The 15435-nt window shown below is 51.1% G+C and overlaps 5 protein-coding genes across 5 annotated transcripts; 3 read left to right on the top strand and 2 right to left on the bottom strand.

Annotated features, from left to right (window-relative positions):
* Positions 1–4246: 4246 nt before the first annotated feature.
* UCRPA7_519 (putative arm-like repeat-containing protein) lies at positions 4247–6297 on the top strand (the record flags this gene model as incomplete). The annotated part of the gene is made up of 2 exons (XM_007913114.1): positions 4247–4636; positions 4690–6297. 2 exons carry the CDS (start codon positions 4247–4249, stop codon positions 6295–6297), a joined length of 1998 nt encoding a protein of 665 aa, XP_007911305.1.
* A 503-nt stretch (positions 6298–6800) lies between these two features.
* Positions 6801–7513, bottom strand: UCRPA7_518 (hypothetical protein; the record flags this gene model as incomplete). The annotated part of the gene is made up of 2 exons (XM_007913113.1): positions 6801–7376; positions 7433–7513. 2 exons carry the CDS (start codon positions 7511–7513, stop codon positions 6801–6803), a joined length of 657 nt encoding a protein of 218 aa, XP_007911304.1.
* Positions 7514–7833: 320 nt separating this feature from the next.
* UCRPA7_517 (putative atp-dependent rna helicase dbp10 protein) lies at positions 7834–10612 on the top strand (the record flags this gene model as incomplete). The annotated part of the gene is made up of 2 exons (XM_007913112.1): positions 7834–8092; positions 8148–10612. 2 exons carry the CDS (start codon positions 7834–7836, stop codon positions 10610–10612), a joined length of 2724 nt encoding a protein of 907 aa, XP_007911303.1.
* A 418-nt stretch (positions 10613–11030) lies between these two features.
* Positions 11031–11789, top strand: UCRPA7_516 (putative glycosyl hydrolase 53 domain-containing protein; the record flags this gene model as incomplete). The annotated part of the gene is made up of 1 exon (XM_007913111.1): positions 11031–11789. One exon carries the CDS (start codon positions 11031–11033, stop codon positions 11787–11789), a length of 759 nt encoding a protein of 252 aa, XP_007911302.1.
* An 836-nt stretch (positions 11790–12625) lies between these two features.
* UCRPA7_515 (putative calcium proton exchanger protein) lies at positions 12626–14490 on the bottom strand (the record flags this gene model as incomplete). Its single annotated transcript, XM_007913110.1, has 3 exons — positions 12626–12648; positions 12704–12916; positions 12972–14490. The coding sequence occupies 3 exons, from the start codon at positions 14488–14490 to the stop codon at positions 12626–12628; spliced, it is 1755 nt and encodes a 584-aa protein (XP_007911301.1).
* Between the last annotated feature and the right edge of the window lie 945 nt (positions 14491–15435).

Raw genomic sequence — 15435 nt, 5'->3', positions numbered from 1 at the left:
TCACAGATCCCTTGTAGAAGATGTGCACCATGTGTCAAATAAAAGTCTAGCAGGAGAATAGTAGTATCGTGGTGTCATGGTATCTGCATTTTGGCACAGTGGGCTTTTGTAGTCCACCTAGGTGGCTGATACACCTAACTATGCCAAAATAAATGGACAAGCCCGGCCTCTCGTCCCCGCCCTTCAACTACCGAACGTCAAGTACGGTATCACTACCGTCCGGCCGGATCGCAACAGATATAGACTCCAGGCCCGGAATCCTAGCTTCTGGATTGCCTAAAGCTCAAAAGATTTGAGGTATGCAACTGCACGCTCGGCTCGAAGAAACTCGCCAAGATTCAATCGCGCAGACCTTACCTAAGAGCCTCATAGCTCCGTCACGCCATCACTGACGTCAACAGCGCATCTCTCACAGGCCTGGAGGCCGCTCGTTTGACATGGATTCATCGTAAACCGAGAGAATTGAGAGATCTTAACGATATCTATCATATATATCGACCCACTATGTCTTCGCATGAGATCCGGGACGAAGAGGACGGGACCATTGCATGCTGCGCGCCGTTAGGTAAACTCACTGAGCCCGTGCAGGTCGCTGAGGTCAGGTAGGCATGCAATCTCAGGAATGGCAAAAATTGAAGGCTTTCTAACATGTATATGCAGGGATGGGTATGGCGGCGACGACGCATTCTGGACGTGGCCCTTTTTCGGGCCCTTGTTGTTCGAGAACGAGAGCAGCGATGCGCGAGACCACTGCGCAAATGAGAGGAGTTTGTCTCCCTCTTCACTTCCCCGGGGTTTCAGATCACTCACACAGTCACCAGCATTCCTCTCATATTTGAGACTGTCGGTCTACATGGCTGTTGTATCAGTGGCTCTTGTGCTGTCATTCCATCTGAAGCATCAGCCTACCGACATAGAGTTGCGGATGGCGAAGCCGCTGGGTGCGATATTCTGGGTTCTCTCCGTAGCATCCTTGATTTTAGGTCTTGGGAACTACATCAGTAAGTCTCGGCAACTGTATATGGCAATGTGCGATGCTTACTGTGCAGAAACTGTGAATAAGTACAGTCGACGGGCTGCGATTGTTCAGACTGGATGGAGGACACAATCAGTACGTATGACGCCCGCTACCATTCAGATGGACACTAACAAGATTACAGGTATTGGCTGCAATATCACTGAGCATAGTGGCAACATGTATCACTCTCCTCGTCGTCAACAGATGGGGAGAAAATGTCGAAGATGATTGAGCTTCTCAAAATCTGGAAAGACACTTAGCGTTGCCTGATGCCGTCTTGTTGGTATATACAAGAGGGGCTATCGCTATTCAATATATACCGCGAGGAACAAGAACATAAGACCCTCGAAGATGAAAACAACGCTGATGCCCTAGAAATATTCCATGCTCTTCGATACTGCTGATTCCACCGTGCAATTCACTTGCTAGTGCAGAAGAGATCTCTGGCCGATTTATCCGGCAGAGTCTCGGTCGTACGCTCCGCTGTACATCCACCAACTGATCGCTTAAACTCCGTCGCAAAAGATAATGCGTCATCGTTGATTTGTTTTAGATTTGTCTGCTTACCATTCCAAGACAGCAAGGGCAAATCGTTGAAAGGTGCAAGAGTTCCTCCATCTGGTAGACTGTCCAAGAGGCCTCCTCGTGCCAAAGTGATCTCTTGAACATTGTCTGCATCTTGCGGCATTTCTTTCTCATATTCTTCGGGCGCTTTATAAAGTTCGTTATGAACAGTGGCTAAATTGGTCGCTGTTTTCTGGCTTGGATAGAGCGTCCAATATCCACGAGCCCGGGAGAGCCTCAAGGCATGTTCCAGCCACGAGGGAAACTTCTTGCTGACCAGCTTCTGTGCCAACATTTCTGGAGGCGTCTGGAAATTCCGCTGGATTTGAAGGAGTTGAGACACGAAGCCATGTAACTCAGCCCACTTCTCACCAAAGAAAAGCGCAGCATTGCTATTCGGGGCCTGCCAGAGGAAGGAGGTCTCCTTATCTGCGCCTTTCTCGACAGACTTGGCAGATTCAAGCCTTGGAGGTTGGGAAAAGGATCCAGAGCCATCGATATATGTTGACGGCATCTCTAAGCTCACTGCCAGGAGTCTCGTACCCCACTCTTGAAGCACTGCTGCATTCGAGTACTTGTACTCCAAAACAGTGTATTTGAGGTCTAGATAGGAGCACCCTCGTGTTAGCCAGCTTTTGAGAATAACATTCCAAGGTATGGTCAAGGCGAAATGCAAACCCAATAGGGGCACTTACAATGGAAGAAATGACGAGATAACTCTACTTGAGGTGAAAGCACCAGAATGTGATTGTCTCTTGGGCGGGCAGGCCAGAAAGACTCGAGAAATCGGATTGAACTCTCTTCTTCGCTTATACCACGCCGTGGAATTCGGTGTCTTAAAGACAGCTGCTGTACATTGTTTGGATTTGGAACATGCGCAGGCGGCCATCGAAATGTCTCGAGGAACTTCTCTGTTGGCGGATCGATCTTTTGCGGAAGCTCGATAGTAAGATGGGGAACAGAGCTCGAAGTGTAATCGGCGGCACTTAGGGATCTTAGCAGCCGTATTAACCCTCCAGAAGATTCATGAGGTGCTTGAATCAGAATATCGATGTTCACGTTGTTCCAAGCTATACGATCTGTTAGTAAGGAAGTGGTTCATAGATATCCGGTGACATACCGGCCAAAGACAGGCTATCCAATTTGGTCAACCAGTTCAAACGATCCACAGCATGTTCAGGTAGTTCAATCAGAGGCGCTCCCAACACAGTAGCTTGTTCTCTGATTGTTCTCAGAAAATCATGACTTTCTGACAATGAGGAATCAACGATCAAGGCCTGTGGGTGCATGTATACATGAATGTGATCTGATAATTCGTTAGAGCCGAAGTGATGCTAGACGGATCTGCACTCACATAACGCACGAATAATGCCATTCACGAGACGAGCATCGGTTGACCTGGCCGAGTTGTCCGGCCGCGCATCTGCCAGCTGTCAGCTCTGTGTCGGGTAGGTATCCAAGGGGCTGCCCCAGCCCAACATACCATGAAATATGATGTGGCAGGAGTCATCGATTCCATTGATCTTCTGCAACTCTTCGATGTCAATCTCGCTTCTGCTCATCAAAGCGAAATGAACGTAGCTCCTTAATTCCATTCCCATCTGGCACGCGACTGGCAGCAATGTTGCTGCACTTTTGAGGCTAGATGCCACAAATAGGATATTCTTATTCAAGGGAGCTCCACCTCTTGTATTCTGGATCGCGTGCAATGAGCTTGCCAGATTGACAAACTTGACTGGTCCATTGTAGTCCCGGGTGGAGGACGATTCGGTGGATGGCTGCTCCTGCTTCGATTTGACCGGTGGCGGTGCTTGTTTCTGCGGCCTCCTCGGTGGTGGCTTGACGACCAGTTCACCGTCTTCGGGTGGAAGGTATATCGGACGGCCACTTCGCGCAGGCCCAAGGTCGGTGGGAATGTTCTTAATGAACAGGTAGACCACAGAGAGGGCCAAGAGTAGTAAGCCCAGTCGCTTGAAGGTCTTGCGCGGGGGCACGCGAGCAGGTTGCCAGGGGCCCGATCTGTAGCCCTTCTTGGTAGATTTATGATCGTCGTCCTTCTTCCCCATCTCCTCATCGCTGAGGAATAGGGATTGCATGTTGGCCCATAGGCGATTCGGCATGCTCCGCGCGAGCTTCGATGGAAGGATTCAAGGAGCCTTAAGCTGCGATGTCGTAGCTAGGGTTGTCTGGGGCGTCATCTCATCGCCGCATTGCTTTGCATGAGAACGAGCGCGCGCGGAATATGGATGCGCTGAGCAAGTCTAAGGAGCTACTCGATTGGACACAGTTGGGAGGTGGCCTCGGGCACGACTCGATATTGTCGGGTTGATCTGGCGGCTGAAAGCTCGTTTGGACCCTTGACACTGGGATCGATCATATAAGGTAAGCCCCCCGGACTTCATGGCAGGTAGCTGCGACCGTGGCACTACCGGCCGCTTGTTCAGGCACCCCTTGTTGATCTCTCTCGGGTGGCCCCACCTAATTGGCTATGTGTCTGTGCGCCTCTCTAGAACACCCCTCCAATCAGGTCTGTTAGAGAAGAATTGATGGAAGAATATTGAAGATCACAAAAAATTCAAGTCCAAACAATTCTCATATTTCCTCACGGACCAGCAGAGTTTCAGCGGAACTTTTGCAGGCGAATTTGCCGATAACTGAGTCACCATGGGCAAATCACGGAGGAACAGAGGTGCTCGTCGAGCTGACCCTATTGCGAAGCCTGTAAAACCTCCATCAGATCCTGAGTTGGCTGCCATCAGAGAGAAGCGGATTCTCCCAGTGATGAAAGACCTGCAGAGCTCGGAGCCCAAGGCGCGAACTGCCGCTGCAGGTGCGATCGCAAACATAATTCAAGACACAAAATGCCGAAAACTTCTACTACGCGAACAGGTCGTCCATATTGTTCTCACCGAAACCCTCGCAGATTCTAGCATTGAGAGCAGGGCTGCCGGATGGGAGATCCTCAAGACGTTAGCAGCTGAGGAGGACAGCGACTTCTGCGTGCATCTATATCGCCTAGATATCCTTACTGCGATTGCACATGCGTGTAAAACTGTATGTTACTGACCGCCACCACGTTTGCTTGTCTAGCTAACAGTTGAACAAAGGTCGTGCAAGCGCTCACAGCCCAGAGTCCGCCGTTTGCACAAACACCCAAAGCGCAGCAACGCTTCGTGTGGGATATTTGTAGTTCAGTGCTCTCACTTGTTGGCGCTCTGGTTGTTGCACGAGACGAGATTGTGGATGCTATCATCAAAAATGAAGATATATTTCGCCTTCTTTTCACTCTGGTCTCATATAACTCAACCCCCCTTGAGGTGTTTGAGGAGACACTTACATGCTTGATGGCACTATCTGAGGATAACTTGCAAGTCTCGCAACTGATTCTGGCCGATCCATCAAACAGCTTTAAACAGCTCATTAAATTCAAGTCTGCCAGTGGCTCGCGAGCAGTGCTGGCCTGCGGTGTGCTTCACAATATGTTCGCAGCCCTTGAGTGGCATGATCACAGTCCAGGACAAGATGGCGCAACTGACGCCGCCTTGATCCCCGCCTTGACACGACTTTTGGAACAGACCAAGACGGAGACGACCACGGCGAACGGGAATGCTTCCATGACTCCAATTGACGTCCTACAGCTCGCCCTTGAGATCTTGGCTTCCATCGCCACAGACCTCCAGGGTTCCTTGGAGAAAGGCAATAAAAGAGAAGAGGAATGGAACGGCATAGGTGATGACACAGAGATGAATCAAGATCAGGAGGGAGAAGAAGATCCAGAAGAAGATGGCGAGCATGGCGAGCATCGAACCGATGATGATGTCGAAATGGACGAAGATGAAATGGAAGCCGACATGGAGATGGTCACAGGGGCAGATGACCATGTCGATGATGTCTCTGGAATTGACGACATTCCTACCCTTCGAGAGCTTATTCAAAAGGCGATACCACAACTCATTCGTTTATCAAATGCTCCGCTATCGTCAGACGAGGCGCTTGCTATCCAGATGCACTCCCTCTCGGCGCTCAACAACATAGCATGGACAGTATCATGCATTGATTTCGCAGATGGCGAGAATGGCAACATCTTCCAGGTTTGGGCTCCGGCCGCGAAGAGAATCTGGTCCAAAGTCATCGCACCAATCCTGGCGACTGATACAGCCGACATTAACTTGGCAGCGGTCGTCGCCAGCTTGGCTTGGGCTATTGCTCGTAGTCTTCAAGGCTCTGTTCCATTGTCTGGTGATGAGCATCGCAAATTCATGTCGCTCTATCAGGCTTCCAAGAAACTCGACCAAGACAAGGAAGCCGCCACACCTTCAGAATCGGACCCCGAAGATCCTTTCCAAGGATTGGGCGTCAAGTGTATCGGTGTGCTCGGCCAACTTGGACGGGATCCTGCACCCATTCCTCTCAATCGCGAAATCGGTATCTTCCTTATCACTGTCCTCTCTTCCCTGCCTGAAATACCTACTGCCGAGGCGATTGAGGCCCTCAACCAGTTGTTCGACATTTACGGAGACGAGAAATTAGAATGCGATCGAGAGGTGTTCTGGAAAGATAATTTCCTCAAACATCTCGAAGAAATCTCTCCCAAGGCGAAGACAATGGCGAAGTCTATTGACAAGCGGGCACAAGGGGAGCTAAGATCCCGAGCAGATGAGGCCGTGTTGAATCTCAACAGGTTCATACAATACAAGAAGAAGAACAAACCGTAGAGTACGGCAGAGTTTATATCAAAACCATTCAGCACAAATGGCGGGCGGTCACAGTATCCAGGGGAAGAAATCCGGTGCGAGGCTTGAGAGCATCGCCGCGACGAGCCACGGGCATAGATATAGGAGCATAACCACTGAGTTTCAACACTGTCACATCAGACGCTTACCATGTTTGAGGACACATATGACGGAATCTATCCGTCTCATCTATCAAGAATGTCAATAGAACACAAGGAGCGGAGTGTGAGACACTAGACAGATCATGCAAACCTCATGTCAAAAAGGCCATAGGCAAAAGTATCGTTGCCCAAGGCACATTCAGCAAAAAAAGCTGCTTGCCATGGCGAGTGCTGAGTTGGTTAGGTCCATAGACTGACATTATCTCTCGAAAGCACTCACGTAACTCCCATACCATAATAATACCTCGCTCGTAATCTAATGTCCCTATCCCGGGGGCCCATGTCGTAAAGCGCGAAGAAAAAATCCCAATACCCTAGAACAGATCAGCCGATGGGCTTCAGCTTCTTCTTCTTCTTCCCCGAATCACCACCCGTCTTGCCCTTCTGGAATTGCCTCCAGCTATCGATACGCTGGTCACGTGTTGCCTCCCAGTCCTGCTCGTGCTGCCTCTTGCGCTTGCGATCTTCAATCTCCTCGTCCTGACGCTTCTGCTCACGACCCTCTTCTTGCATCTGGGCCTTCATCTGGCGGCGGCGCCGGTGCTCGTTGTCAATCAGCACTTCCTTGGTCTTCTCTCGCCACTTCTTGGCGAAGTCGTCCGTCTTCAGCTCCGGGCTGTCGACTGTCCACTTGTTCTCGCGGATCAGCAGCATGCGCGCGTCCGCTATGGCCTCATCTAGATTACTGCGGTGCTTCTCGTCCATCAGCTCCGTCTGCGCCTTCTTCAATCGGTCGAAGGCATCTGGCGCCAGCGGGTTCTTCGTTTTATCAGGATGGATGAGTAGAGACTTTTTACGGTAAGCGATTTTGATGTCGGACTCGGGAATTCCAGGCTTTAGGCCCAAAACGGCGTAGGCATCTAGTCGGAAGGCCTTGAGAATTCGGTCGATCTCTGCATCCTAAGCAATTCTCGTTAGCTGTTTGTCACACCTGCACGGGTACCAGGGACTTGTACCTTCTCCCACTCTTTGCCTTCTGCCTCGAGGATGTCCAAGGCATCCCTCGTGTCGGAAGGGTTCTCATCCTTGGTCGCCATGTTGTAGACTCGTGTCCCGGAGAATGACAAGCAGGAGTGGACTTTGACTGAGTGAGGATGAAAGGATTAGCCGTTATGAGGAGGAGGTTACACCCGCGAGGTAATGCGCTCCTGCAACCTTGCAGCAGGTTGGGGCTGATTGGTGGCGCGATAAGGTACAATCGATAAGACCGATAAGAGGCCCCACTGAAATTTTCTGAGCATGCGACCCCGTGAAGTGACTTTCTGCAGCAAAAATTCCCATGCCCGCTTCACTTCAGCACCTACATAATACACGGTGTAGTGTGACCCGACCTCCACCCGACCGCAAACCCTTCAAGATGCCTCGCCGAGCTGCATCCCCGGCGGCATCTGAGAATGAGGTCGACATTTTCGATTCTCTCTACACAGAGGACCATGAGGGGCAGGATAATGCGCCGGCGGCGGACAATGGATTCGACTTCCTCGAAGGAGGGGATGGCGAGGACGAAGCCGATGGCGACGAAGCTTTCATTGCCTTGAAGCAGGCGGCTTCGTTTCGAAAGACAACAAATGTAAAAGGAAAAACGGGCAAGAAAAGCGGCGGTTTCCAGTCAATGGGTATGCTTCACTCCAGATACTTCACCATCGTTGTCAACAACTGACAAATTTACAGGACTCAATTCCCATTTGCTCCAAGCGATTCAGAGAAAAGGCTTCTCAGTCCCGACGCCCATCCAGCGCAAAGCTATACCACTTATCATGGACCGTAAAGATGTAGTGGGAATGGCCCGGACTGGGTCTGGAAAGACCGCCGCCTTCGTTATCCCGATGATCGAGCGGCTCAAGGCACACAGCGCCAGGGTTGGTGCGAGAGCACTGATCATGTCTCCCTCGCGTGAACTGGCTCTACAGACTCTAAAAGTCGTCAAGGAGTTTGGCAAAGGCACAGATTTGAAGAGCGTACTGCTTGTTGGTGGTGATAGTCTGGAAGACCAGTTTGGCTTTATGACAGGCAATCCGGATATTATCATCGCAACACCCGGTCGCTTTCTGCATTTGAAGGTGGAAATGTCTCTGGATCTATCATCAATCCGATACGTTGTGTTCGACGAAGCCGATCGTTTATTCGAAATGGGATTCGCGGCACAACTCACCGAAATTCTCCATGCACTACCACCATCAAGACAGACACTGCTCTTCTCTGCCACTCTTCCAGCGTCCTTGGTCGAGTTTGCGCGGGCTGGTTTACAAGATCCAAGCTTGGTGCGACTTGACGCAGAAACCAAAGTCTCCCCAGATCTTCAAAGTGCATTTTTCTCTGTCAAGGGAGCAGAAAAGGAAGGCGCTCTACTTCACATATTGCATGATGTGATCAAAATGCCTCTCGGCACACCTGAGGATGCCCAGCCAGAATTCGACAAATCCTCGAAGAAAAGGAAGCGAGGCGAGAACCCCAATGTCAGAGAAAAGCCGAGCGAGCACTCGACAATCGTTTTCACCGCTACGAAACATCATGTGGAGTACGTGGCGACGGTTCTACGAAGTTCTGGGTTTGCAGTCTCACACGCGTATGGTGCACTAGACCAGACGGCGCGCAAGATGCAAGTCGAAGACTTTCGAAAGGGAAGAACGAACATCCTTGTTGTGACGGATGTTGCGGCTCGAGGTATCGATATCCCCGTTTTGGCGAATGTCATCAATTACGACTTCCCGGCGCAACCGAAGATCTTTGTACATCGAGTCGGGCGAACTGCACGTGCTGGACAAAGGGGTTGGAGTTACAGTATCGTACGAGAAGCGGACGCTCCCTACCTTTTGGATCTCCAGCTGTTCCTCGGTAAGAGATTAGTGGTTGGCCAAGAAGCAGGCGAACAGCCCTCATTCTCTGAGGATGTTGTTGTGGGCGCTCTCCGTCGAGCTGATGTTGAGTCGAATGTCGAGTGGGTGAACAAGCTCCTAGATGACGAAGAAGACATCAACACCCTTCGCCAAGTTGCGAGGAAGGCTGAGAGGCTTTATGTAAAGACCAGAAATTCTGCTTCGAGTCAGAGCGCAAAGCGAGCTCGAGAAATCGTGGCTTCTAAAGCCTGGATGCAGCTTCATCCGCTCTTTGGAGAAACAACTGATGATATCGAGTTTGCTCGCGCTGAAATGCTCGCAAAGATTAGCGGCTTCAGGCCACAAGAAACGATCTTTGAGGTCAGTATGACCAGCAAGCCTGTGCATAGCAAGGCAGCAGAAGTCATGAAGAACTTGAGGAAGAAGATTGTACCGCGGAAGTCAGCACATAAGGATGAGATACCAGTCGAAGAATCTGATGATGATTTGCCGTCCAAGAACGCCGACGCATACGACAGTGGGAGCGACGATGAAGACGTTGTGGATGAGGACTTGGTAGTGGCACAGAATGAAGCTGAAGTGTCTGATTTGGATGAGGATTCAGATGATGGTCTTGAAGTTACAGTATCGAGCAATAAAGCTCATAAGTCAACATCATCATTTCAGGATGAGGACGTCTTCATGTCATACACACCGAAAACAATCAATACCGCTGAGGAACGGGGATACGGTGTCCACTCGGGCTCTCACGGAGCAAATTTCACCGAGGCAGCACGAGATGTCACAATGGACCTTACGAATGACGACGGTGCGAAAGCATTTGGCATGCCTACTCGTTCAAAGATGCGCTGGGACAAGAAGAACAGCAAATATGTGTCCACGGCTAACGACACGGATGGTAGCAAGGGAGCCAAGATGATTCGCGGCGAGAGCGGTGTCAAAATCGCGGCGAGCTTCCAGAGTGGTAGATTCGACAAATGGCGCAAAGCAAACCGGCTTGGGAAACTTCCTCGGGTTGGCGAGGCTGAGCGCAACAATACCGTTCGCCAACTAAATAACGGTGGTTTCTGGAAGCACAAGCAAGAAAAGGCGCCGAAGGAGGCGGACAAATTCAGGGACGACTATCATGTGCGCAAGAAGCGTGTAGCCGAAGCTAAGGAGAAGAGAATTGGCAAGTACAAGGACGGAGAAGGAAGCAAGAGGGAAATCAAGAATGCAGACGATATCCGCAAGGAACGCAAGGTCAAGGAGCTCAAGAGATTAAAGAATGCTCGTCCTGCAAAACGCGCCAAGAGGTAGTAGTAGTCTTAGGATCATCACCCCAAACGGGAGACATTAAATACTACAGAATCTCAGAGATGCCAATACTCTCTTGACGTGTTTTTGAATATGTTCGTCTACTCAACTCATTTCACACTTCCCTTGTTCAAATGTGCTCACTCGGGCGACCTCTTACATGCCGGGCGGGCTTACGTCATTGGTCACTAGAAGCAAGATCTGGGCTCAACAGCTCGACGCCTCCGCCATCACTAATAGGACATTGATGCATGAAAAAGCCCGTCTTTAGTCCATCATTTCTCTTATAAGAAGTCTGAAGGGTGCTTGGTCTGCGATCACCGCCTGCCGCTTTTCTTCCAGCTATATTGTCGTGCCAGGGCCGGAATTTGAATACAACCCTTGGTACATAGCATCCACTTACACGCCGCCACCAGCCAAAATGGCCGTCCGCAAACGCTGCCTCCTCTGGGACTGGACCAACACGCGAGACATGCCCGACACGATCGAGCAGCTCAACTTCTCGGGACCCTTCAGCTCCGTCGCGAACTGGAACCCGTGGGTCCCTCCGGAACTCAAAGGCCGGCTGCCCTACCGGCCGACGATCCGCACACCCGCTCAGCTCGAGGGCAACGACTGGGCGATGATCGCCGACTACGAGCGCAACCGCCACGAGGTCGTGCACTACTTCAACGAGCCGGAGCGCATCCCGGGCTGCACGCCCGAGCTCGCGGCCGACAAGTGGGCGACGCAGGTCGTGCCGCTGCTGCGCGCGACGCAGGGCCGCAAGCTGGTCGGCCCGGCCGTGGCGAGCGACGACGCCGGCCGCGCGTGGCTGCGGCGCTTCATGGCGCTCGTCGCGGGCTGCGTGCCCGACTACCTCGGCGTGCACTACTACGGCACCGTCGCCGCGGAGGCTCGGGCGTACATCACCAGCATGCACGAGGAGTGGCCGTCGCTGCCGGTGGTCGTGTCCGAGGTGGCGAGCATCAGCCGGTCAGGACCTGAGGTCGAAAAGTTCACTGCTGAGCTGGCCAACTGGCTGGATGAGACGGAGTGGGTGTACGAGTACGCCTTCTTCGGCTGCATGAACCATTGCGCGGACGACTTCGTAAGTCCTGCAGCTCAGCTGATGGACAAGGATGGCAAATTCACGCCTCTGATGAAGAGGTTGATGGACGAGCAGCCAATGAAGGTTTGAGTGATACGGCTCTTAGGTCGCTGGCGACCGTCCATGACCAAGTCTTGGCTGTGATCATTGTACAAATATCCTTCTAGAGTAGAAACAACCTACATTATCCCGGCGCTGCAGAAGGAGCTCGTGACCTTGCTTATCTTCGACGGTCAATTACAGCTGTGGGTCAAATTAGGAGAAATCAGGGTAATATACAATTACTCTTGGCTATACCCGCGGAGATCACCAAGCGGGTCAGTTAGGAGATAGGTCATCTTTTGTGTAATTCATTATCTCATTAAAAGCAGAGATGCCGCTTCGCCCCCATACACGCGCGTAAATCACCACATATCAAATCGAAATAGTCCTCGCGTCTCTCATAACACCAACAAGCAAACAAACGCAGCGATCCCTGTTGTATTCTTCAAGAGTAATTGTTAATTTTCAGTCGGGTGGGTTTGATTCGTATCCCTACTAGTAGAAGGCATCTTCATCGTTCCTGAGAACTCTGGGCTGTTGAAATTGAGGCCTTATACTTTCTTTGATGCCACATTTCTTCCTTCCCAATTTGTGCCACAGAAGGCAGTTTCGTCTATCAACAGACATGAACCAAAAGAGTAAAAGTAAAAGGAACAGTGAGTAGGTTTAATGTTGATATTTGTTCACCTTCTGGATAAGGGCAACGAAATTGATGATGAAACCCCAACCAGTGTACGCCTTGTGTTGCCCTAATGATCTTTTTCGTGCATATACACAGAAACCTCGATATTACAGGAATTTATACATAGATACAATGAAATACTTGAGTCAAGTGTGGGCTGCGTTGTTTCTAGCAGCATACGCGGGGTATAATGTCAGGAGCCTTACTCCACCTTTGCTGGATAGTCTGCAAACAGCTTTTAGCGAAGAACGTGTCAGAACATAAAACAGGTCAAACTTACACCAAGCGCAAACGGCGATGATGACGTAAAGGCACATGAGAAGTTTTCCTTCAAGCCAATGGCTCTTACCGTCTCCGATGAGATAGTTGACCAGGAGAACAGACACAAACATGACGACGACCTGGAAAACATCGAAGGCAAGGTTCATATCGTCACGTCCCATTCCCCAGCCAATGACGACAAGAAGAGGAATCAGGAAGAGAGCAACTTGCACTAAAAGAGAAGGTTAGCGTTTTTTAAATAAGGATAGCTCATGAGTTGGACGTACTGCTAGAACCAACGGCAACTCCAATAGCCAGATCCATCTTATCCTTGATAGCGACGGTAACAGCAGTAGCATGCTCTGCTGCATTACCGACAATGGGTAGAAGAATGAGACCAAGGAATTCTTCACTGAGGCCGCCCTCTCTCACCACATAGTCGATGCTGTCAACCAAAAACTCGGCGCAGAAGGCAATAACAACAGTCACCCCCACGAGGGTACCAAGCGCAACGGCAAAGCTCAGTTGTGGGTCCTCCCCTTCCTCTTCTGCGTCGTTTGCTCCGGGGTTATCCATCAACATCTTGGAAAGTCTCTCATTGTCTGAGCGTCCTGGAACTGCATGACCCATTAAACCGGCGGGGCCGAGAACACCCGCCTGTATCGCACCGTCTTTCAGCTCATTCTTGCGCGGCCGCATCGGTACCTTCTGGCTCTCCTCGCTGAACACCGCATGATGAGTCTTGAGTTGGAAGTATAGGTAGCCAGCATAAACGAAAAGGAGAATGATGGCTGTGCCTCTCGACAGAGCGGCCGTCTGGGACTGCGCAAGGTCGGTAATCTGCTCGAAGACTGTAGGCACAATGATACTCCCCACGGCCAAAGCCAGCAGACTAGCCGCAGTTTGTGCCACTGTCGTGTTGAAGTACTGCTCCTGTCTGCGCAGACCGCCGAAGAAGAAGCACATACCCAGGACAAGAAGCAGGTTGGAAAGAATACTGCCAATAAGAGAAGTCTGGACAATGACAATTTTTCCTTTGACCAAGGCCATAATGGCGACAATCAGCTCAACGGCATTTCCGAATGTGGCATTGAGAAGACCACCTAGAGTTTCACCAGTCCGGAGAGCGATCTCCTCTGTTGCAAAGCTCAACATAGCTGCCAACGGAATAATCGCCACGAAGTTCACAATGAAGATGGCATAGTGATTCATATGCGGGATCGCGCCGAGGATGATGCCGACGGGAGCAGCAATAAGAAGGATGTTGATCCAGGAGTTCAAGAACGTTCGTTGGAATTGATTCCTGAAGGTAAAAGGTTCCTTGGGATGGATGGTCTTGAATAGCCGGTGCTCTTTCTTCGGTTTCTCTTCAGGCTCATCTTGCGCAGCCTCCTTTGTTGATTCTGGTTTCCTGTTTCTCATGCTTCCCTCGCCACCTCCTGCCGCTGTTGGTTTATGCGATGGGTCTATCGCGGTTTCACCGCTATATTGCTGGCCGTCATTGTTGTCGTCGTTTGAAAAGTCCTTGGCCTCTTGCTCTTTGTGGATGGTGCCGTTTCCATCCTCCTCGGAGAAGCCTCTGGGTGAGTATCGCTCGGGTGCCGTTTCCGCATGGGTCATAGGCACTCCATCATCGGTGACTGCACGCTCACCCCGGCCTTCCTCCATGTCAGGTCCCCATGTTTGCGACTTTTGTTTCCTTTCCCAAGACAAATGCCGAAAAATGTTCCACTTCTCATTTGTTTGGCGGCGGCTCAAGATGTGTGCCTGTCGCTTGGTCTTGGCGTGATTCCCTGAAGAAAACATGTTAATGGTTTGTTTGTGGTGTGGTGTATGGCTGTAGATGGCCGTGAGGCCATGTCCCGGTGCCACAGGAAATTGGCGTCACCAGGTAATCGCGCAGTGGCACAAAGTTGGGTCAACCGCAAAACAAGATTGTTCCAATTGGCTGTGCAGTGCGCGATGAAGAGTAGGTGATAAAGAAGGCGACGAAGATTGACGGCGGTGAAGGGGAAGGTGGGAAAAATAGAATCGAATCAAGATAATACAAAAGAGAAGAGAGGCAGGTGAGGGGAGTGGGAACGTGGGCAGCCAGCAAAAGAATGTCAGGCTGTAATCGACACGGAGGAAGAGGATGGTGAGAGGATGGGATTGGATGGAGGGAAAAGTAGGTGTGTGCTGGTCTTGTTTGTCTGGGGCAAGGTTACGTACAGTGACCCGGGGCCATTGTTGATTTTTTAGCGGCCCTTCTGCGACTAACGTAGGTAACTTAAATTTGGCCAAGCTGGCCAAGATCTCTGCAAATGGAGAGACACGTCCGAGGGCAGACTGCTTAAAAAGGAGGACCCAAAGACCTCCCAAGACACGCTAAGATGCTCGAATAACTGTCAAAGCAGCTGTCTTTTGCTGTTTCGAGCGTCGGCACTGCACCTAGTCTGTCGTAAGGTATACTGCGGTCAAGACTCGTGGCGCTGTACTAGATGATAGCTTCTGCGCGCGCGCGCGAAGACGGAACTCGGTCGGTGCCGCTGGACTGCGTAACTCTGCCTCGTCAGGCTGACTGTTTGTTCGTCTCAAGGGGCTCGGCGAGCGATGATGGCGCTACGAAGTTGGTAACAGTGAGTCGCCAAGGGATGCGCTGGTGGGTATCCCCGTCAGTAAGCCGGAAATCCAAATCTAAACGGTGCTGTGCTCGGCGAGGAGAGACAAAGACGAGTTGCGATCTGCTCTGTCGGAGAGTCTTGTCGCCGA

Source organism: Phaeoacremonium minimum, assembly GCF_000392275.1.
Source record: "Phaeoacremonium minimum UCRPA7 unplaced genomic scaffold PA7_03_scaffold_39, whole genome shotgun sequence".
Classification (NCBI taxonomy): Eukaryota; Fungi; Ascomycota; class Sordariomycetes; order Togniniales; family Togniniaceae; genus Phaeoacremonium; species Phaeoacremonium minimum.
The sequence above is the reverse complement of the archived record's forward strand: the minus strand, read 5'-3'. Positions and strand labels throughout refer to the sequence as shown.